This window comes from Ursus americanus, chromosome 3, assembly GCF_024610735.1.
Source record: "Ursus americanus isolate L20-20 chromosome 3, mUrsAme1.1.p, whole genome shotgun sequence".
In the NCBI taxonomy this organism is placed as follows: Eukaryota; Metazoa; Chordata; class Mammalia; order Carnivora; family Ursidae; genus Ursus; species Ursus americanus.
In genome coordinates, this window is record NC_142129.1 from 35785414 (window position 1) to 35806954 (window position 21541).

The 21541-nt window shown below is 35.8% G+C and overlaps 1 protein-coding gene across 1 annotated transcript in view; it reads left to right on the plus strand.

Annotated features, from left to right (window-relative positions):
- The window catches only part of SAMTOR (S-adenosylmethionine sensor upstream of mTORC1), a 92914-nt gene extending 73087 nt beyond the window's left edge, over positions 1-19827 (plus strand). The window contains exon 5 of the mRNA XM_045792813.2: positions 16623-19827. Coding sequence (XP_045648769.1) covers positions 16623-17252 — 630 coding nt within the window. The 3' untranslated portion in view covers positions 17253-19827. The remainder of the gene's footprint in view (positions 1-16622) is intronic.
- Positions 19828-21541: the final 1714 nt, after the last annotated feature.

A 21541-nucleotide genomic window follows, 5' to 3' on the forward strand; every position in this document is an offset into this window, starting at 1 on the left:
TGAAAGGAGTAAACAAGTGGACAAATGTTTGCTTTATAGTAGAACAGCTGTTCTTAGCTTATCACTGCAAAGAATTCCTGTGCCATCAGGACCTATACTTTTAAAATGCATTTGGCTTCATACGTGATTTTTTTTTTCTTTCCTCAAGACACACATTAGAGGTATCCTTTAGGGACTGCTGAAATATGATAACCATTTGTTTATATAGAGAGCCATAAACTTTAAACTGTAAAGTCATTGGGGAAGGCAAAAGAACTGCTATATATGAGTTCAGTAGTAGAATCAGACTTCCACAGTTCCAGAATGCTATATATAACTAATTTTAAAACAAGAAGAGATTTTCACTTCCAGCCAAGATGGAGTAACAAGGACCAGATTCTCCTACCTAAAGCAATAAAAAGTGGACAGAATGTTTGTTTACAAGACAAAGACTGAAAACAAATCAGTTGAGCCCTACTCTTGCACCAGCATTTGGCCTTCGGAGAGTTTGTAAGACATGACACAGAGAGGGAATCCCAGGCAAAGTCCTGCTGATTCCCTGAGTTGTGGAGGTAGAGCTGAGAGTCCTAAACCAAGGCAGCTAGGGTTCAGAGAACAGACCAATTATGTGATAGCTGCACAGAGGGAAAACTCTGGAGTACTGGAGGGCAAAGAGTCCTCCTTGAGTACTCAGCTGAGTACTGGTCAGTACATGATATGTGCAAGAAAACTACATGAGACTCGAACTGCACTCGAAAGGAGTCAATGTTACAGTGCCTGGCACTCACGTAAGATGAGAACAGTCCCTGTCCCCATCAGCCATTTTAGTGCATTAAGTAGAATACACAGAAGAGTCTTACCTGAGTGCTGGAAAATATTTAGCCTTAGACTGAACAGTGGTACAGTCCCACCTAACAGACCCAAAAAGATCAAAGTGTCTCCAGGTAATTCAACTACATCCCAGAATAAAGCTCAAGAATATTCAAAGCAATACAATACCGTCCAGCACCCAACAAGGTAAAAATCGTTAGATATCCAGTAAAGAAATAACCGGCCATAGTCAACAAAGACCAACCCTGAACTTACATAGATGTTAAAATTAGGAAACAAGGACATTAAAATAGGCACAGTATGACTCTATTCTGTATGTACAGGAAGTTTAGAGACATAGAACATACTTAAAAAATACCAAATCTAACTTCTAGAGATGGATACTACCACGTAGTATATGAAACACATACTAGATGGAATTAGATACTGCAGAAGAAACATTAAATTGAAGACACAACAATAGGAACTATCCGAAATTAAATATGAAAAGAATTTTTTAAGTTGGAAGAACATCAGTGAGCAATGAGATAATATCAAGTAGCCAAATACAAGCATAATTGGAGTCCCTCCCACAAGGCAGGGAGATTAAAGAAATAATGGCCTAAAATTTTCAAAATTTGATAAAAGCTATAAATCCACAAATCCAAGAAGCTCAAGAAACAAAATTACACCAAGGGACATGGTAATCAACGCCCCCCCAACACATACACAAAATCAAAATCAAAACAGATAAAAATTGTTAAAAAGCAACCAGATTTTTAACTGAAAGATAATTTGTCACCAAGCAAAAATATCTTTCAAAAATAAAGACAGAATATTTTTCAGACATTCAAAAGTTTGAAGGATTCAACATCAACTAATTTACATTTTAAGAAATGTTAAGAAGTGCTTCAACCAGGTGGAAATACAGATCTACACAAAATGATGCAGAATACAGGAAGTGATGTTTTTTTTCTTTATTATTTAAACTCTAAAAGACAACTGACCATTATTATGGGCTGAATTCTGTCCTATTCCTTCTTGAAAAAATATGTTAGGGTCCTGACCTCTGGTATATTACTTTATTTGGATATGGGGTCTTTACAGAGATAATCAAGTTAAAAATAAGGTCATGAGGGTGGGTCCGAATTCAGTATGGTTGTAATATTCTTATAAAAAGGAGAAATTCTGGCTTAGAAATACACACACAATGTCGTGTGAAGGCAGAGGGGTGATGATTGTACAAGCCAAACAATACAAAGGTTGCCAGCAACCAGTAGCTAGAATAAAGGCATGAACAGATTTTCCTTCACAGCCCTCAAAACTACCAACCCTGTAGATACCTTGATCTCAGATTTTTAGCCTCTAGAACTGTGACAAAATGCATTTAAGTCACGCAATTTGCAGTATTCTGTTACAAAGCAGTCTTAGCAAACTAATACATCCATTTAAACAAGAATCATACGGAATGCGGTTTATACGTAAAAAAAAAAAAAAAAAAAAAAGTGTGACGATAATAATAGCACCAAGGATGAAATTAGAGAAATGGAAATATATCCTATTTTAAGGGTTTTGTATTATATATGAAGTGGTGAAATACTTGAAGGTAGACTGTTAAAGATACATACATTAAATCCTAAAGCAACCACTGAAATAACAAAAGAGTTAAAGCCAATAAGCCAATAGGGATAAGATAAAATCATAAATTCATTTAATCCAAAAGATGGGAGAAAGAGGACAAAAGCTATAATGAAGAGATGGGACAAACAAAATAAATAGGAGTACAGATTTAAACCTTAGTGTGTCGATAATTACATCAAATAGGCTGCAATCTTGATCTCCTGGCTATGGAGGCCAAGGGAGCATGTATTCCTTGTTCTATGGCACTGTAATAGTCAGTGTCACCCAGAAAGGAGCTCATACCCCCTGTCTGGCATCTCTGTTTTTGCAGCTGCTGCCAGGGTACATCACTGCATCCCTGGCTCTGGTGGCCAGTAAGGCTTACACTCATGGGTCCCACAGAACTGTAATCAATGAAGAAAGTTCCTTAACAGCTATGCCCCCCAGAGCACACAGCAGGTGGCATCAGACCTAGGAGCTCAGTCTTCCTGTGAAGGAAGATTATTAGCTAATTATCATGACTATGGCTTGAGTGGCATTAATTAAACACACATCTTGGGGCTGACTATAATCTTTTCCAGAGACTTCTGTAGGTGGGCCCTATCTTTGAGCTCACTCTCTGTTGTGCTTCCAAGTGCCAGTTCTTGGCAGACTAGCAGGCTACCACCCTGAGGGCAATGCACAGACAACAGACTGAGGCACACTCCCCAGTCTTTCTGTGAAGGAGGCATCTTTGCTTGGTCTGGGGCTTTGGCCTTAGGGACCTCCTTCAGGCTTGGCACACATTAGTGTCATACAAAGCTCTCTCAAGGAACACAGGCTGAGGACACCATCCTGCATTCTCTGTCTGCCTTGCTCCACCTCGTTACTATCACCCAGAAAAGACCTTATACATTTGTCTGGGGCCCTGATCACTTTGCCACCCAGAGGATACCTCCAGATGGCCTGGTTCTCATGGCCAGTGGAGGCTTACATTTGTGGTCACACAGGACTATAATATATTTGCATACTTTTAGAACTGATGCCTGGAGGTCTGGCTTCCCACCAGCCTAGAATCTAGGTGCTGAGATCATCCCCCACCAGAACAATGACAGGTCTTGGTACCTCCTCAACTATTGGAAGCTATTAAAAATGTAATAGGCTGCTTGGACAAGCATAAAGGTTTGAAAGACAACCAAGAACTGAGATGGAGTTGAACAACAAGTTTCATCTCCTACACAAGGCCACTCTTTCAAGACAGGAAGAGGCTGAGGTGTCATCTGCTATATAGAAACCAACACAGAGAGTCAAAAGGAAGAAAGGAAGGAATATGTTCCAAATGAAAAAAAAACCAAAACAAAAAAAGATAAAACTTACAAGGAAAAAAAATTAATGAAATAGAGGTAAGTAATTTACCTGATAAAGAATTCAAAGTAATGGTCATGAAGATGCTTACAAAACTGTAGAGAAGAATGAATTAACACCATGAGACCTCCAACAAAGAGGTGGAAAATATGACAAGGTACCAAGTACAAGTCACAGAGCCGAAAAATGTAACTGAACTGAAAAATACACTAGAGGCATTCAGCATGAGACTAGAAGCAGCAGAAGCAGCAGTCAACATGAAGACTCAACACAGAGCAGCAAAAAAGAATGGAAAATGGAGAAAATACTAAAAGTAGCAAGCAGAAAACAACTTACTGCATACAAATGAACTCCCGTAAATCTATAAGCAGATTTTTCAGCAGAAACTTTATGTTCAAAGGGCTGAAAGATAAGGTACTGCCATCCAAAATAATCTACCCGCAAAGTTATTCAGAAGTGAAGGAGAAGCTTTATAAATAAACACTGATGAAAGAAAATGAAGATGACACAAAGAAATGGATAGACATTCCATGCTCATGGGTTGGAAGACAAAATTGTTAAAATTCTGTACTACCCAAAGGAGTCTACAGATTTAATGCAATCCTTATCAAAATACCCCAATAGCATTTTTCACAGAACCAGAATAGTCCTAAAATTTGTATGGAACCACAAAGACCCCAAATAGCCAAAGCAGTCTTGAAAAATAAAACTGGAGGTATCACAATTCCATATTTCCAAGTTATAATACAAAGCTGTGGTAATCAGACAGCGTACTGGCGTAAATATAGGCACATGGATCAATGGAATAGAATAGAAAACCTACAAGTAAACCCACAATTATATGATCAATTAATCTTCAACAAAGGAGGAAATTATATACAACAAGAAAAAGACAGTCTCTTCCACAAATGGTCTTAGGAAAATTGGGCAGCTACATGCAAAAGAATGAAACTGGACCACTTTCTCATACCAAACACAAAACTAAACTCAAAATAGATTCAAGACCTAAATGTGAGACTTGAAACCATAAAAACCCTAGAAAAGAGCATAGACAGTCATTTCTCTGACATGGGCCAGAGCAACATTTTTCTAGGTAAAAGTCTCCTAAGGCAAGGGGAGAAAAGCAAAAAATAAACTATTGGGACTACATCAAAATAAAAAGTTTCTGCACAGCAAAAGAAATGATCAAAACAAAAAGACAAGCTACTGAATGGGAGAAGATACTTGCAACTGACATATCTGTTAAAGGGTTAGTATCCAAAATATATAAAGAACTTATACAACTCAACACCAAAACCACAAATCTTATTTAAAAATGGGCGGAAGACATGAATAGACATTTCCCCAAAGAAGACATACAGATGACCCATAGACACATGAAAAGATGCTCAATATCACTCATCCTCAGGGAAAGGCAAATGAAAACTACAATGAGATATCACCTCACACATGTCAAAATAGCTAAAGTCAAAGACAAAAGAAACAACAGGGGTAGGCAAAGATGTGGAGAAAAAGGACCCTTGTGCAGATGGGAATGCAAACTGGTGCAATCACTGTGGAAGAGTATGGAGGTTCCTCAAAAAAGTAAAAATAGAACTGCCCTACAATCTAGCAATGACACTACTGGGTATTTAACCAAAAAATATACAACCACTAATTCAAACAGGTATATGCACCCCTGTTTATAGCAGCATTATTTGCAATAGTCAAACTATGGAAGCAGCCCAAGTGTTCATCAGTAGATGAATGGATAAATAGTAAGTAATAGACAGATAGATAAGTGGTAGATAGATAGATATGCAATGAAATATTATTCAGGGAGTGCCTGGGTGGCTCAGTTGGTTAAGCATCTGATACTTGATCTCAGCTCAGGTGTTGATCATGGGGTCATGAGTTGAAGCCCCAAGTTGGGCTCTACAGTGGGTGTGGAACCTACTTAGAGAAAAGAAATCTTATTTAGCCATAAAAAGGGACAAAATCTTTCCATCTGTAACAACACAGATGAAGCTAGAGAGTGTAATATAATGCAAAGCAAAGTCAGAGAAAGACAAATACTGTATGATCTCATACATGGAATTTAAACAGAACAAATGAGCAAAGGGGAAAAAAAGGAGAGACAGACAAACCAAGAAATACACTCTTAACTATAGAGTACAAACTGATAATTATCAGAGGGGAGGTGGGTCGATGGGTGCAAGAGATGATGGGGATTAAAGAGTTCACTTACCATGGTAAGAAAATCATTTTGGGCATAATTGAGGAAATTGGATATGTATTGCTTATTTAAAATCCAACAGTAAGTGTCTTAGGTATGATTTTTTTTTTTTTTTTTTTTTTTTTTTTTTTTAAGTGGAGAGAGTTCCAGACAAGTAAAAGCTAATAAAGGAGTTCATCACCACTTAACTGGCCTTAGGAGACATGTCAAAGGAACTTCTTTAAACTGAAAATAAAAGGCACTAATTATTATTAAGAAAAAATATGAAAGAATACAAATCACTGGAAAGGTTAATACATGGTAAATATAGTGGATTAATCACATAAAGTAAGTATGAAGATTTTAAAAAGTAGCAAAAGTAAGTGTGATTGTAATAGTCAAAGGACACACAAGATTAAAAGATACAAAATGTGTTGTGAAAAACATAAAACACGGGGATGGGTAATAATGTTAAGCTTTACAATGTGAACAATTTAAGTTGTTATCAACCTAAAACAAGTGTCAAACAAGTGTTAGAGATCTGAGTTGTTATATCTAAGCCTCATAGTGACTACAAAGCAAAAATTTATAGTAAATACACAAAAGATAAAGAGACAGGAATATAAGCATACCACTAAGAAAGGCATCAAACCACAAAGGAAGAGAGCAAGAGAAAAAGGAACAAAGTGGAACTACAGAAACAGAAAATAATTATCAAAATGGAAATAAGCACATACCTATCAATAATTACTTTAAATATAAATGCATGAACTTCTTCAATAAAAAACACAGTTTGTTGAATGGATAAAATAAACAAGATCCATTTATAGGCTACCCGACTCACTACAGATGTAAGGGGAAACAGACAAAATGTGAAGGGTTGGAAAAAGATACTCTATGCAAATGAAATCCAGAGGAAAGCTGGAATAGCTATACTTTTATCAGACAACAGACTTTAAAGCAAAGATTGTAATGAGAAAATACATTTGTAAATATGCATTCAACATAAGAGCATCTAAATATATAAGGCAAATATATATTTAGATCAAAAGGGAGAAATAGCAATACAATAATCATAGGGGATTTTAGTACCCCACTTACATCAGCAGATATCCCACTGACCTTAAATGACACATTAGACCAGATGGACTTAATATTTTCAGAACACTTCATCCAGAACAACAGAAGGCACCTTCTTCTCAAATGAAAGTGCAGCATTTTCCAAGACAGATCATATGTCATGGAAATACTTGTATTATATTATACTTAAGAGGATTAAATTATCAACTACCTTTTCTAACCACAGTCAGTGGTATGAAAGGAGACATTAATTACACAAAACTAGAAATTTACACACGTGGAGATTAAATGTGCTATTAACCAGTGGGTCAAAGAAGAAATCAGAAGAGAAAAATACTTTGGGACAAATGAAAATACAAATGGAACACACCAAAATATATGGGATGCAGGAAAAGCAATTCTAAGAGGGAAGTTCATAGCCATAAATGTCTACCTCAAGAAACAAGGAAAGTTTCAAACAACCTAACTACACCTCGAGGACCTAGGTAAAGTACAAAAGAAGTTCAAAAATAGAAAGAAGGAAATAAAGATCAGAGCAGATGTAAATGAAATAGAGACTAAAAAGACAAATAGAAAAAATGGATGAAACTAAAACCTGGTTTTAGGAAAAGATGGACAAAATTGACAAACCTTTAGCTATACTCACCAAGAAAAAAAGAGAGGATTCAAAAATGAAACAGCAGATGTTACAACTGATGCCACAGAAATACAAAGGATCATAAGAGGCTATGATAAACAATTGTATGCTAACAAATTGGACAACCTACAAAAAATAAATTCCTAGAAACATACAACCTACCAAGACTGAATTAAGATGAAATAGAAAATCTGAACAGACTGGCTACAAGTAAGTGGATTAAATCAGTAATCAAAAACCTTCCAACATGAAAGACCTAAATGTGAGGGAGGAATCCATCAAAATCCTAGAGGACAACACAGGCAGCAACCTCTGTGACCTTGGCTGCAGCAACTTCTTGCTAGACACGTTTTCAAAGGCAAGGGAAACAAAAGCAAAAATGAACTATTGGGACTTCCTCAACATAAAAAGCTTTTGCACAGCAAAGGAAACATGGACAAAACCGTAAAACAACCAACAGAATGGGAGAAGATATTTGCAAATGTCTTATAAGTTAAAGGGCTAGTATCCAAAATTTATAAAGAACTCATCAAACTCAACACCCTAAAAAAACCAAATAATCCAGTCAAGAAATGGGCAGAAGACATGAACAGACATTTCTCCAAAGAAGACATAAAAACAGCCAACAAACACATGAAAAAATGCTCAACATCACTCAGCATCAGGGAAATACAAATCAAAACCGTGATGAGATACCACCTCACACCAGGCGCAGAATGGCTAAAATTAACAAGTCGGAAAACAACAGACGTTGGTGAGGATACAGAGAAAGGAGAACCTTCTTAAATGTCGGTGGGAATGCAAACTGGTGCAGCCACTCTGGAAAACAGTATGAAGTTTCGTCAAAACCCTACGACCCAGCAATTGCTCCCCTAGGTACTCATCTAAAGTATACAAACATAGTGATTTGAAAGGGCACCTGCACCCCAGTGTTTATAGCAGCAATGTCTACTGTAGCCAAACTGTAAGAGCCCAGATGTCCATCGACAGATGAATGGATAAAGAAATGTGGTATAAACAATGGAATATTACTTAGCCATCCAAAAGAATGGAATCTTGCTATTTACAATGATGTGGATGCAGCTAGAGGATATTATGCTAAGTGAAGTAAGTCAGAGAAAGACAACTATATGATTTCACTCATGTGGAAATTAAGAAATAAAACAGATGAGCTTGGGGGAAGGGAAGGTAAAATAAGATAAAATCAGAGAGGAAGACAAACCATAATAGACTCTCAACTAGGAAACAAACAGGGTTGCTGGAGGGGGAGGTGGGTGGAGGATGGGGTAACTGAGTGATGGGCATTAAGGACAACACTTGATATAATGAGCAGTGGGTGTTCTATGCAACTGATGAATCACTAAACTCTACCTCTGAAACTAGTAATAGTTATAACTATTGTTGATTTTAAATTTTTAAAAATGAATGCTAAAAAAAAAATACCTTCCAACAAATAAAAATCCTCCTCAAACTCTTCCAAAAATTAGAAGAGTTTTGGAAACTCTTCCAAACTCATTTTATAAGGAAAGCATTACCCTGATACCAAAACCAGACAAGGATGCCTAAAGAAGAAAAATTACAGGAACAATATCCCTAATATGTAGATACAAAAAACCCCAACAAAATGTAAGCATACTGAATTACAGTAGTATAATAAAAGAATCATACACCATGATCAAGTGGGATTTATTCCAGGGATGCAAGGATGGTTGAACATCCACAAATCAATAAATATGATACACTATCTTAACAAAGGATAAAAATCTTATCATCTTGATAGATATGGACAAGCATTTAACAAAATACAACATCCATTTATGATAAAAACTCTCAACAAAGTGGTTATGGAGGGGACCTACCTCAACATAGTAGAAAGGCTAAATATGACAAACCCACAGCTAACATCATATTCAACTATGAAAAGCTTTTCAGTTTTTCTGCTAAGATCAGGAAGGAGACAAGGATGCCCATTCTCTCCACTATTATTCATTCAGTACTGGATAGTTACTGCCAGAGCAATTAAGCAAGAAAAGGAAATAAGCATCCAAATTGGAAAGAAGTAAAGCTGGCACTATTTGCAGATAACATGATACTATATATAAAAATCCTAAAGATTCAAATCAGGAAACTGTTAGAATAAAGAAATCCAGTAAAGTTGCAAGATAAAAAAATCAACACAAAAATCCATTGTATTTTTATACACTAATAATGAAATATCAGAAAAAGAAATTAAGGAACAATTCCATTTACAGTTGTGTCAAAAAGAATAAAGTACCCAGGAATAAATCTAACCAAGTAGGTGAAAGACTTGTATATTGAAAACAACAGTACAATAAAAGAAACTGAAGATAAAAATAAATGGCAAGATAATCTGTGCTCATAGAGTCAGAGAATGTTAAATATCCAGACTACCCAAACCAATACACAGATTCAGTGCAATCCCTATCACAGTTGCAGTGTCATTTTTCAGAGAAACAGAACAGTCCTAAAACTTAATTGGAATCATCAAAGACCCCTAAATTCTGAAAGCAGTCTTGGGAAAGAAGAATAAAACTGGAGGCATCACACTCCCTGATTTCAAACTATGTTACAAAGGTATAGTAATTAAAACACCGTGATACTGGTATTAAAACCTACACAGAACAAATAGAGAGCCTAGAAATAAACCCGTGTATCTATGGTCAATTAATTTACAACAAAGTCGCAGAGAATAGACAGAGGAAAAAGGATAGTCTCTTCAATAAATAGTGCTGGGAAAATTGTACATCACATGAAAGGAATGAAACTGGACCATTACACACCAAAACTAAAAATGGATTGAAGACTTGAATATGGACTGGAAGCCATAAAACTCCTGAGAAAACATAGAGTGTAAGCACCCTAATATCAGTCATGGTGATATTTTAAATCTGACTACCAAAACCAAAGGCAACAAAAGCAAAAAATAAACAGGGGAGACTACATCAAACTAAAAAGCTTCTGCAAAGGAAACCAGTAACAGTATGAAAAGGCAACCTACCAAACGGGAGAAAATATCTGCAAATTATTTTACATCTGATAAGGGACTACTATCTAAAATATATTTTTAAACTCACAATTCAATAGCAAAGAAACATACAGTCTAATTAAAAACTGGGCAGAAGATACGAATAGACATTTTTTCTAAAGACAACATACAGATGGCCAAAGAGATTTATGAAAATACGCTCTACACAATTAATTATCAGGTAAATGCAAGTAGAACCACAATAAGATACCACCTTTTACCTGTCAAAATGGCAGTTATCAAAGACAAGTATTGCTGAGGATGTGGAGAAAAGGGAACACTTGCACACTGTAGGTGGAAATGTAAATTTAGTGTAGCTGTTAGGAGAAACAGGTTTTCTCAAAAAATTAAAAATGAAGCTACCATTCAGTCCATCAATTCCACATCTGGGTATTTATCCAAAGAAAATGAAAACACTAACTTGAAAAGATATGCACCCCCATGTTCACTGCAACATTGTTTACAGTAGCCAAGATATGGAAACAACCTATGTGTCATTGATGAATGAATGGATAAAGATGTGTGTACATATATAATGGAGTATTATTTGTCCATAAAAATGAATGAAATGAGTCAGAGAAAGACAAATATCATACACTATTTTATATGTGGCATCTAAAGATATATAAATCTTTTTTAAACCAAACTCAAATACAGAGAACAGATTGATAGTTGTCAGGGGGAGTGCAAAGAAATGGGTGAATTGTTTTTAAGTTTAATATAATGGACTAAGCCATTTATTTAAAAGTCAGTGATTGTCAGATTGGGGGAAAAAATAACAGTCACCAAATATATGCTGCCTTTAAGAAATGCACTTCAATTATAAACATACAAATAGATTAAGAGCAAGAAGCTAGACAAAAAGAAAGTTGGTTGTGGCTACATTATGATCAAAGTAAACGACAGCAAAGAAAATTATCAGCAAAAAGATGACTATTTCAAAATAATAAGGTCAATTTATCAAGAGTACAAAATAATCCTAAACATACATGCATCTATAAACAGCTTAAATACATAAACCAAACACTTATGATAAAGTAGCAAGGAGAAGTAGACATATTTTTCATGTATTAGAGAAAGAGAGAGCACGCATGAGCATGGGGAAGGGGAGGGGCAGAGAGAGAGGGACAAGCAGACTCCCCACTGAGCAAGGAGCCCAGTGCGGGGCTCAATCCCAGGATCCCGAGATCATGACCTGAGCTGAAGGCAGACGCTTAACCGACTGAGCCACCCAGGCACCCTGACATTTATAAAATTATAGTCAGAGATTTTAAAACCCCTCTCTCAATAATTGATACAACAATTAGAGTGTCAAAGAAGAACTCATCAGGGAAATTAGACCATATTTTGGAATGAAAAGTAAAAGAGACTGAAATGTGTAGGATGACACTAAATCACTACTTAGGGGAAATTATAGCCCTGACCACCTTTATTAGAAAATAACAAAAGTTCGAAGCAATGACAAAGTTCCAAACAGACAAAAAAGGCACACTAAATTCAAAGTACAAGAAAGAAAGAAAGAATCAGAGTAGAAATCAATGAAATAGAAAACGTTGAGAAAAACAGCTTGGAAAACTGATAAAAACAAAAGCTAGTTCTTTGAGAAGTTAAAATTGATTAACCAGTAGTCATACTGATTAAGAAAGAGAGGAAGAAGTGGTATCATTACTGATTTTACCAATATCAAGAGGATAAAGAAATCTTGTGAACAGATTTATCCCAGTAAATTCCGCAACTTAAATGAAATGGACAAATACCTTGGACACCATCACAGGGTAATCATGAAGAAATAGATAACCTTAATGGCCCTAAATGTATTATAGAAATTTGAATTGAGAGTTACAAATTTTTCCAGAAAGAAAATTTCAGGCCCAGATAGTTTCATTGGTAAAATTGACTAAACTGTTGTGCCTACGTGGCTCTGTCAGTTAAGCATCCAACTCTTGACTTCAGCTCAGGTCATGATCTCAGGGTAATGAGATTGAGCCCCACATTGGGATCCGTGCTCAGCATGGATTTTGCTTCTCCCTCTCCCTATGGTCCTCCCCCCAACACATGCTCACTTGCTCACTTTCTCTCTCTTTCTCTCTCAAATACATAAAATCTAAAAAAAAAAGAAAATTGACTAAACTGTTAAGAAATAATACCAATTATACACAAACTCTTTCATAAAATTGAAATGGATAGAATACTGCCTTCTTACTCTATTAGGCCATTACCTGATACCAAACCAGAGACCTTCCTGAACAATATAACATATCCCTCATGAACATACATGTAAATGTCCTATAGAAAATTTTAGCATATTGAATGCAATAATATTTCAAAACAGGTAATACATCATGGCTGTTTGGTTTGCAAGACTGGTTTAATTTCAGAAAACAATTTTTTCATCTCAGTAGCACACTGAAAAGGATAATCTCTCAATAGGCATAGGAAAAACATTTGATAAACATCCATTCTTTCCTTATGAAAACACTCAGAAGGAACTGAACTGAATTTCTTCAACCTAGTAAAGGCTATAATGAAAAACCTACAGCTAACATCATACTTAAAAGAAAAATGTTTTCCCCACTAGAACAAGAGTATCCCCTACTCAACACTTCTATTCAGCATTCCCTGTAAGTCCTAGCCAGTGCAGTAGAGCCAGGAAAAAAGCAGTAATAGGCATCAAGACTGGAAAGAACTAGAACTGTCTTTATTCACACATTACATTGATCATCCATTAGATTATTCCTTGGAATCTACAGAGAACCTACTAGAATAAATGAGTTTAGCAGGGTTGCAAGATATAAGATCAATATACAAGAGTCAACTGGTATGTGTATACACACACACACACACACACACACACACACACACCACAATCAACTAGAAATTAAAAACAGTACCATCAAAAATATGAAATATTTAATATATAAACATGAAATATCTATTTCACATAAATCTGATAAAAGATGGGAGAAAGCCTGCATATTGAAAACTGTAAATTATTGACAAATTAAAGAAGACCTAGATACATAGATATACCATGTTTATTTATGGAGGAACTCAATATTGTTAATACATCAATTTTCCCAAAATTTATCTATAGATTCAAGGCAATCCTGATCAAAATCCTAGCAGTTTTGTAGAAGTTGAAAAACTTACTCTAAAATTTATGAGGAAACTTAAAAGGACAGTGTTTGAGTAATACTACCTCATTTCAGGATTTATTTTAAAGCTATAGTAATCAAAACACTGTAGTTTTGGTGTCAAGAGTATCAATGAAATCCAAGATAAGGTCCACAAATAGGGCCAAATTTATGGACTACTTATATTCAACCCAGATGGAAAAAATGGTCTTTTCAAAAAATGGTGGTTGGAAGAATTGGATATCCATAAACAAAAGAAAAAACTTTAGTCCATACCTCACACCATATACAAAAATGAACTCGAAATAGATTATAAACCTAAATGTAAAACAAGGCTATAAAACTTCCAGAAGAAAACATTGAAGAAAACCTTCATAACATTGGATCAGGAAAAAAATTTCTTAGGTATGACACCAAAAGCAGTCCATTAAGCAATACATTGATAAATTGGTCTTTCATCAAAATGAAAAACTGTTAAGAGAAAGACAAGCCAGAATCTGGAAGTACTTTAAAGTCCTACATCTGATTAAGGATTTGTATCCAGAATAATGAATTCTCAAAACTCAATAATAAGAAAACAGTGTTTTCTAGGGTAAAGCAGCCTTTTAAGCGAGCAAAAGATTTAAACAGACACTTGACCAAAGAAGATACCCAGACAGCAAGTAAGATAAACATCACTACTCATTAGGAAGATGCAAATTAAAACCACAGTATACCACTCCACTCCTATATTATAATGACTAAAATTTAAAAGCCTGGCTACTCCGAGTGTTGATGGGGATTTGGAGGAACTGAAATTCTTATACACTCATGGTAGAAATGTGAAACTGTTTACTTTTGAAAACAGTTTTGGAGGTTTTTTTTTAAAGTTAAACATGCACCTACTATATGATCCAGCTGCCCCTTTCTTGGATATTTACCCAAAAGAAATGAAGGCATATCCATTGAAAGTCAAACAGAAATGTTCGTAGCAGCTTGTTAGAATAGCCAAAAGTTAGAAACACCCCAGATGTTCATAAACAGATGTATGGATAAACTTAACTGTGATAAACTCTTAATACAGTTGGATACCTTACAGCAATTAAAAAGGAATAAACTAAAAAAAAAGAAAAAGAAAAAAAAGAATAAACTATCAATAGATGCAAAAGAGTAGATGAATCCCAAAATAACTGTATTGTGTAAAAGAAGCCAGGCAAATCAAGAATACATTATTCTGTCTTATTCCATTCATATAAAATTCTGCGAAATACAAACTTAATCTATAATGATAGAAATGACATGAATGATTGCCTAGTGGCCAGGAAGAACAGGAAGGGTACAAGGAAGGGATTAGAAAGGCTCAGGGAGGAAGCTTTTGGGGGTGTCAGATCTATCCATTAAATTGATTATGGGAATGGTTTCATGAACGTTTAAATGACAAAACTTACCAGTGAGTACCCTTTAAATATACTTGCTTGTAAATCAGGATATTTCAGTAAAGTTATCTTAAGAGGGAACAAAAGGGGGGGGTGCCTGGGTGGCTCAGTCAGTCAGGTGTCCGACTCTTGGTTTCAGCTCAGGTCATGATCTCATGGATTATGAGATCAAACCCTGTGTTGGGCTCCCTGCTCAGCAGGAAGTCTGCTTGAAGATTCTCTCCCTCTGCCCCTCTTCCCACTTGCCTGCACTCTCTCAAATCTTAAAAAAAAAAAAAAAAAAGGTGGCGGGGAGCAAAGGGAAGGAGAAAAACATCTTTTTCTGTGTAATAGAACTTCCCATATCACTTCCCTGATAGATAGTCCACATGATTATGTGACCAGCTTGTCTACCTAGTAACAAGAATGAGGGAATGAAGTATTAGCCCGTATCATTGTTAGTTAATAACTATTATACTAAGAGAGCAACTAATTTTTATCTAATTTTAAAACTGCTTTATTCTGGATCATTTCCATGGAGTTGTAATTGTCAGCAAATTATGCACGGCTGTGTATTCACTTTGCTGTGGTAGTTCCCATGTCATCTACGTTGACTTTAATATGTAGTTTTAAGTCAGGTATTAACTTTTTAATAGAATAAATGTAATACTAAAATTATTTTTAAGATGGTTCGAGCTAATGGTTAAAAGACACTTTTCATATCTTTAAAAAGTGTTGGTGCTCATATTTACAAATTTATAATGCCCCTTTCATTATCCTCTTTGATTTGTATTTCATGGTATTTCTTGTTTAAAGTTTTTATATTGGCCTGGCTTTGTTAACTGTAAATGTTGAAGTGAAAATAAATATGACTAAGTTAAGATAAATCTTTCTTAGAAACTCTTACCCAAATTAAATTTCAAATTGTCAGGCAGAAATATTTATTTTTTTAATGATGAGTAGAAATTCTCTGGGCTTGATTACTCTTCGAGATTTTAGTGGGTAAAGGTTCAGTTTGAATGTCTTTGCAAGCGGAATAATGTAGAAGGGAAAGAATCAAAATTAAATCTTGGGGGGCGCCTGGGTGGTACAGTCGTTAAGCGTCTGCCTTTGGCTCAGGGCGTGATTCCAGCGTTCTGGGATCGAGCCCCACATCAGGCTCCTCCGCTGGGAGCCTGCCTCTTCCTCTCCCACTCCCCCTGCTTGTGTTCCCTCTCTCGCTGGCTGTCCCTCTGTCAAATAAATAAATAAAATCTTTAAAAAAAAAAAAAATTAAATCTTGGAAAATGTAGAAATGCCATGACAGAGTTTGGTATAAAATCTGTGTAACAGGATGGAAATAATCTTCAGATTCTTACTATGCCTTGTTTTTCCCTTTCTGCAGAGTGTATATAAATGTGACTTCCTGAACTTGCAGCTTCAGCAGCCACTCCAGCTTGCACAGGATGCTATCGATGCCTTTTTGAAGCAGCTGAAAAACCCTATTGATTCTCTTCCTGGAGAACTTTTCCATGTGGTGGTTTTCTCTCTCCTCCTTTCTTATTTTCCATCGCCTTACCAACGATGGATTTGCTGCAAGAAGGCCCATGAACTGTTAGTGTTAAATGGTTTACTGCTTATCATCACACCTGATTCCTCCCATCAGAACCGTCATGCTATGATGATGAAAAGCTGGAAGATTGCTATAGAATCTCTGGGCTTTAAACGCTTCAAGTATTCAAAATTTTCACATATGCATTTGATGGCATTTAGAAAAATCTCCCTAAAAACCACAAGTGACTTGGTTAGTAGGAACTACCCAGGGATGTTATATATTCCTCAAGATTTCAACAGTATAGAAGAGGAGGAATATTCTAACCCTTCCTGCTACGTTCGATCAGATATAGAAGATGAACAACTAGCATATGGTTTCACAGAGCTCCCTGATGCTCCATACGACTCAGATTCTGGAGAAAGTCAAGCCAGCTCTGTTCCTTTCTATGAGCTAGAAGATCCCATATTACTTTTAAGTTAGTATCAATGTTAAAGGCCCTTTCAGTCCAGACTTCTAAACTAATTGCTTACACTAATCAGAAATACTAACATGAACTCAGTACTTAAAACCTGGTTTGCATAGAAGAAATGCAAAGGTTTACAGAGTTTGCTATTTTTTTCTACTTCTGGATTTTAAAATTTATTCTTATATAGAAAGCTTAAAGTTTCATGCAGAGTGACTCCTGTCGTAGCAGAAACCACTGTTACTTTAGCATTTAGCACTAAGATATCATAGAAAGGTACCTTTTTTCTTTAGTGCTATTGTGAAAATGAAGCATAACTTGCTATGTATTTTCCTTTTGTAATCTTTTCAGTGTTGACTTTAAACCATTGCAATGAGAAAGATACGTAGAAAGCTGTAGCTTGCACTTTGATGACTCACAAGTTAAATGTGACACAGAGATAGATTGGTTTAGTTGTTTTGTGATGCACTTATTCTCTTTTCTAGCTAAATTCTTACCTGTTACAGAAAGCCATTTTCTGTTCAGTTTTGACTGATGATCCAGCATATCCTCAACTTTTTGGAATTGATCTTTTTCTTTTTTGCTCATTTGGCAGCATCAGACATTTGGGGAAAGAATTCCCCCAAGTATGTATTCTAATTTCATTAGTACAGTACAATAAACACCATTGCCAAAGTAGAATGTTCATATCTTTCATATTGATTTAGGCCTTGGTGTTAAGTATATTTAACTGTGAGAGTTCACTCTTACCTTTTTTAAATTTAGGTTTCATTTACAAAATTTTCTATGTAAGCAAGAACAATACTCGATCCTGACCTGAAACACCTTTGTGAAAGGGTTTGCACTTGTAAGAGTTTATGTTCTGTCTAGACCAACCTTGTTAGGGTCCTCACCTTTCCATTAAGGAGGTGTGCTGCACTACAAGTCTGGAATTATATAGAAAAATTTTAAATTAACCCTCTGCTAGCCATCTCATAAAATGGTTTTGACCCTTCGGTATTCTAATTTCTATCAAAATTCGAGCAGGAAATTTTCTTCGAATATATAAACCATTAGTTGGCTGTGGGAATTTTCCCTTTCCACATTGATAAATGACTTTCTGTGTTTCTGAATCAGAAGCAAATGATTAAGGAGAAAAATATGTCCAAACAAGACAAGATTAGTTTAAGTAGCTAAGAACATTTGGTCCACATTGTCTTGTCAGCCAGCAATTGTCATGTAAACTGTCATTTTTAAGAGTGCCACTGTGTGGATTTTTTTTTCAAGTGGTTATTACATTAAAATTACCTCATACTGAGGTTTTTGCACTGAAATATCACAGTTTCAGAGTTCATGGTTAATGTGTGTGTTTGTGCGCGTGTGTGTGCGCGCGTGTGTGTGCGTGTATTTTTAAAGGAAACTTGCATTTTCAATAGTTGATCCTAAATTTCATAAACTGCACTTCTTTGCTCTGGTAAAACTGATGTTTTTGTGCTTATTGTGAGTTGCTGTAGTTAACTTTGAACGTCAAATTTTATTTAGAAAGACAAAATTACCCTTTAAGATATCAATGTTTGAGTATATATACCCAATATTTCAAATTAAATTTCACATTCTAAATTAGTGAAAGTAACAGGACTGTAATTAACCTAAAAAGTCAGTTGAATGAATGCAATAAATACTTTTGGCATATTTGAGCAACCAGTAACTTGAAATGTTTCATTTACTTTCAATAGCTTCAGAGCCCTTAATAATTAAGACTGACTTTTCTTTCCAATTAAGCACTACAGGTCACATCTTTATCTCCCCCAAAAGAAGGGGGAAAAACCCCACTGTGTTCAGGTAACAGAACTGTGTTTTGGTAGTACCTCTTTTATCCATACTGCCCATTTCCTTTGATTGGGCTAAATACCATCTTAAGGGCAAAGAAGACAATGTATCTAATTAAAGCGCTTTGAAAGTAAATGAAAACCGTGCTTTTGAGAGGCTGGTGTAAGTATCACCTTGGAGTCAGCCTTTGTGTTACAGCTAACATGTTGGTGCTATAAATTCTTCTGATTGTTTACAGATGTTGATTCTGCTTATGCTCCAAAGTGTGCATGATGTATTTTAAGTAGTACTTTAAAGAAAAGTCTCTTTATAAAACCTACTCCCACTTAGTATAAATTTGTTTGGATTTGTTACTGTAAATTCAGCTTCAAATTAGGTTGGTACAGGATTTAAACTAATACATATTCCACCAAAGCCAGTTTAACATTTAAGTGTTAAAATAGTCCTGTGGCTTGGTGCCAGATTATATATGTAATGACAAGAGAAGTTAACAGAGCCTTCTAATATTGAATGGGTACTCTTGAGAATGATTTCATTTGGATATAAATAAGTTTTAAGGGGTCTCGTGTCTCAGAACAGGATTCTCCAAAATAATTTGGGGTTTCAAAAATAAATGATCATTTAGTTAGATTCTTCAGGATCATGACTAGATCAAAAATGGTTTATATCATAGTTGCCAAATGGTGGGAGATGGCATACCTGAAAATGTATGTTTGTGTTTGTTGTATTTTTTCACATTTTGTGAACAAAGCACATTTATTAAAAATTTTAAATTTTCTAATATTCATTGTCTATTACTTACAACCTGAAAGTTCTGTGCTCTTTGACTTTAAGTGATTTCAAATTTGGGAAGCAGTTTAGAATTTGAATGACATCCAGAATTTTCAAGCCGATTCACCCACTCAAATTCTTTAATTTCAGAAATTGATTCACCAAAATACAGAGAGCTCAAGTGACTACCACCATACTGTTATGTATTATCATGCTGTTTATCAAAGAAGCAGGGACAACAGCCCGCATAAATTCTAGTTCATTGTAGGTCTACTTTCCTTGAAAGTTCTATAAGAGATAATTGTCTTAATTATTTTACGGCACCAGATGGCCTTCTCATGATGTTGAACAGTTCTTTATCCATTGAAAAAATGTTTGAACTTTACCATATACAGTATGCTGGGGAAACATTAGGATTGGGGTGGTCACAGTCCCCTGCTTTCATGGAGCTGATGATCTAATGGAGAAGACAAGCATCGTACATAGAGTTAACATCTGATTGCCTACTGATCCTTACACCTTTGCCCCTGCTCAGGTCCCTTAATTTGTTGACCAAAAATGAAACAATGCAAAAAAGTTTTAAACACAACTGCTCAACAAATTACGAATACATTATTGGTAAGAGGGATGTAGTTGTTCATCTCTAGAAAAGTGCAAGCTACAAACCAATTCTCTGATAGTAAAAGACAGGTAAAAAAGAGGGGGGACTCAAGCTGTCGCTCCATTTTCCCCACATTTTTCAGAGCACGGTGCTAGAATGGTATTCCTCTTCAAGAATCCACACGCTAACATTTGGTTCCCTTTCCCACCTCTCCAAGTCAACCTCCAGCATGCTCTCCTCAACCTTCTATGATAAAGTCCTGGGGTAGGGGGAAGGGAACAAGCCTGTGTCCACCTTTGCACCAGCTAGCTAGTCCCTCTGCCTAGAATATCCTCCTCTTATTTTGGATTTGTAGAAGTAGTTCATTTTTGTTATTCAGGTCTTAGCTTACATGTCACCTCCCTAGGGAGTGCTTCCCAGCCCACATAATCAAGTAGTCTTCACGTCACCATAAAGTCTCTGCATAACAATTATCTGAAGTTTATCTTTTCCCTTGTCTATATGGCTAAGGCCCTCATCTGTTCTGTATCCTCAGCCTAGCAACAAAGCAGGTGATCGGTAAGTATAAATAAATTTACATATATTTATTATGAATAAATTCATTTTATAATCCAACTGAGAGGACACAGGACTATGGCTGGCAGTTTAGGAATCTTGTGGGGTCGTCTGGTTTTGTTAGTTTATTAACATTCTCAAAATTAGGATATAGGTCAATTTATACTTCAGAAAAGTCTGAACTGGTTTGTAGAAAATGTCACTTAGATCAATACTAAGGGATTTGGAGCCATATAATTTTCCTCCCCTCTACTTAGTTCTACCCATTGAAATTTGTTCTATTTTAATCTCAGATCATACCTTCTCACCACATCTCTGTCAGTGCTATCCAATCGCTACCTCCCTCTCATTGACAATAAAGAATTGAAGTTTGTACACAATCATTAGCTATGCCACATCTAAGGAAGATTCAGCTAGTTGACCTATTTGGTTCTACAAGAGAAGTAATGCTCCAGCAGTTTCTTAATTCATGTAAGGGATATATTATGCTAACCACTTTGAAGATAGGTTTCTACCACTAAACACTGAGATTTGGGGCAAATTTCTTCATAGGACCTGTTTCTTAATCCA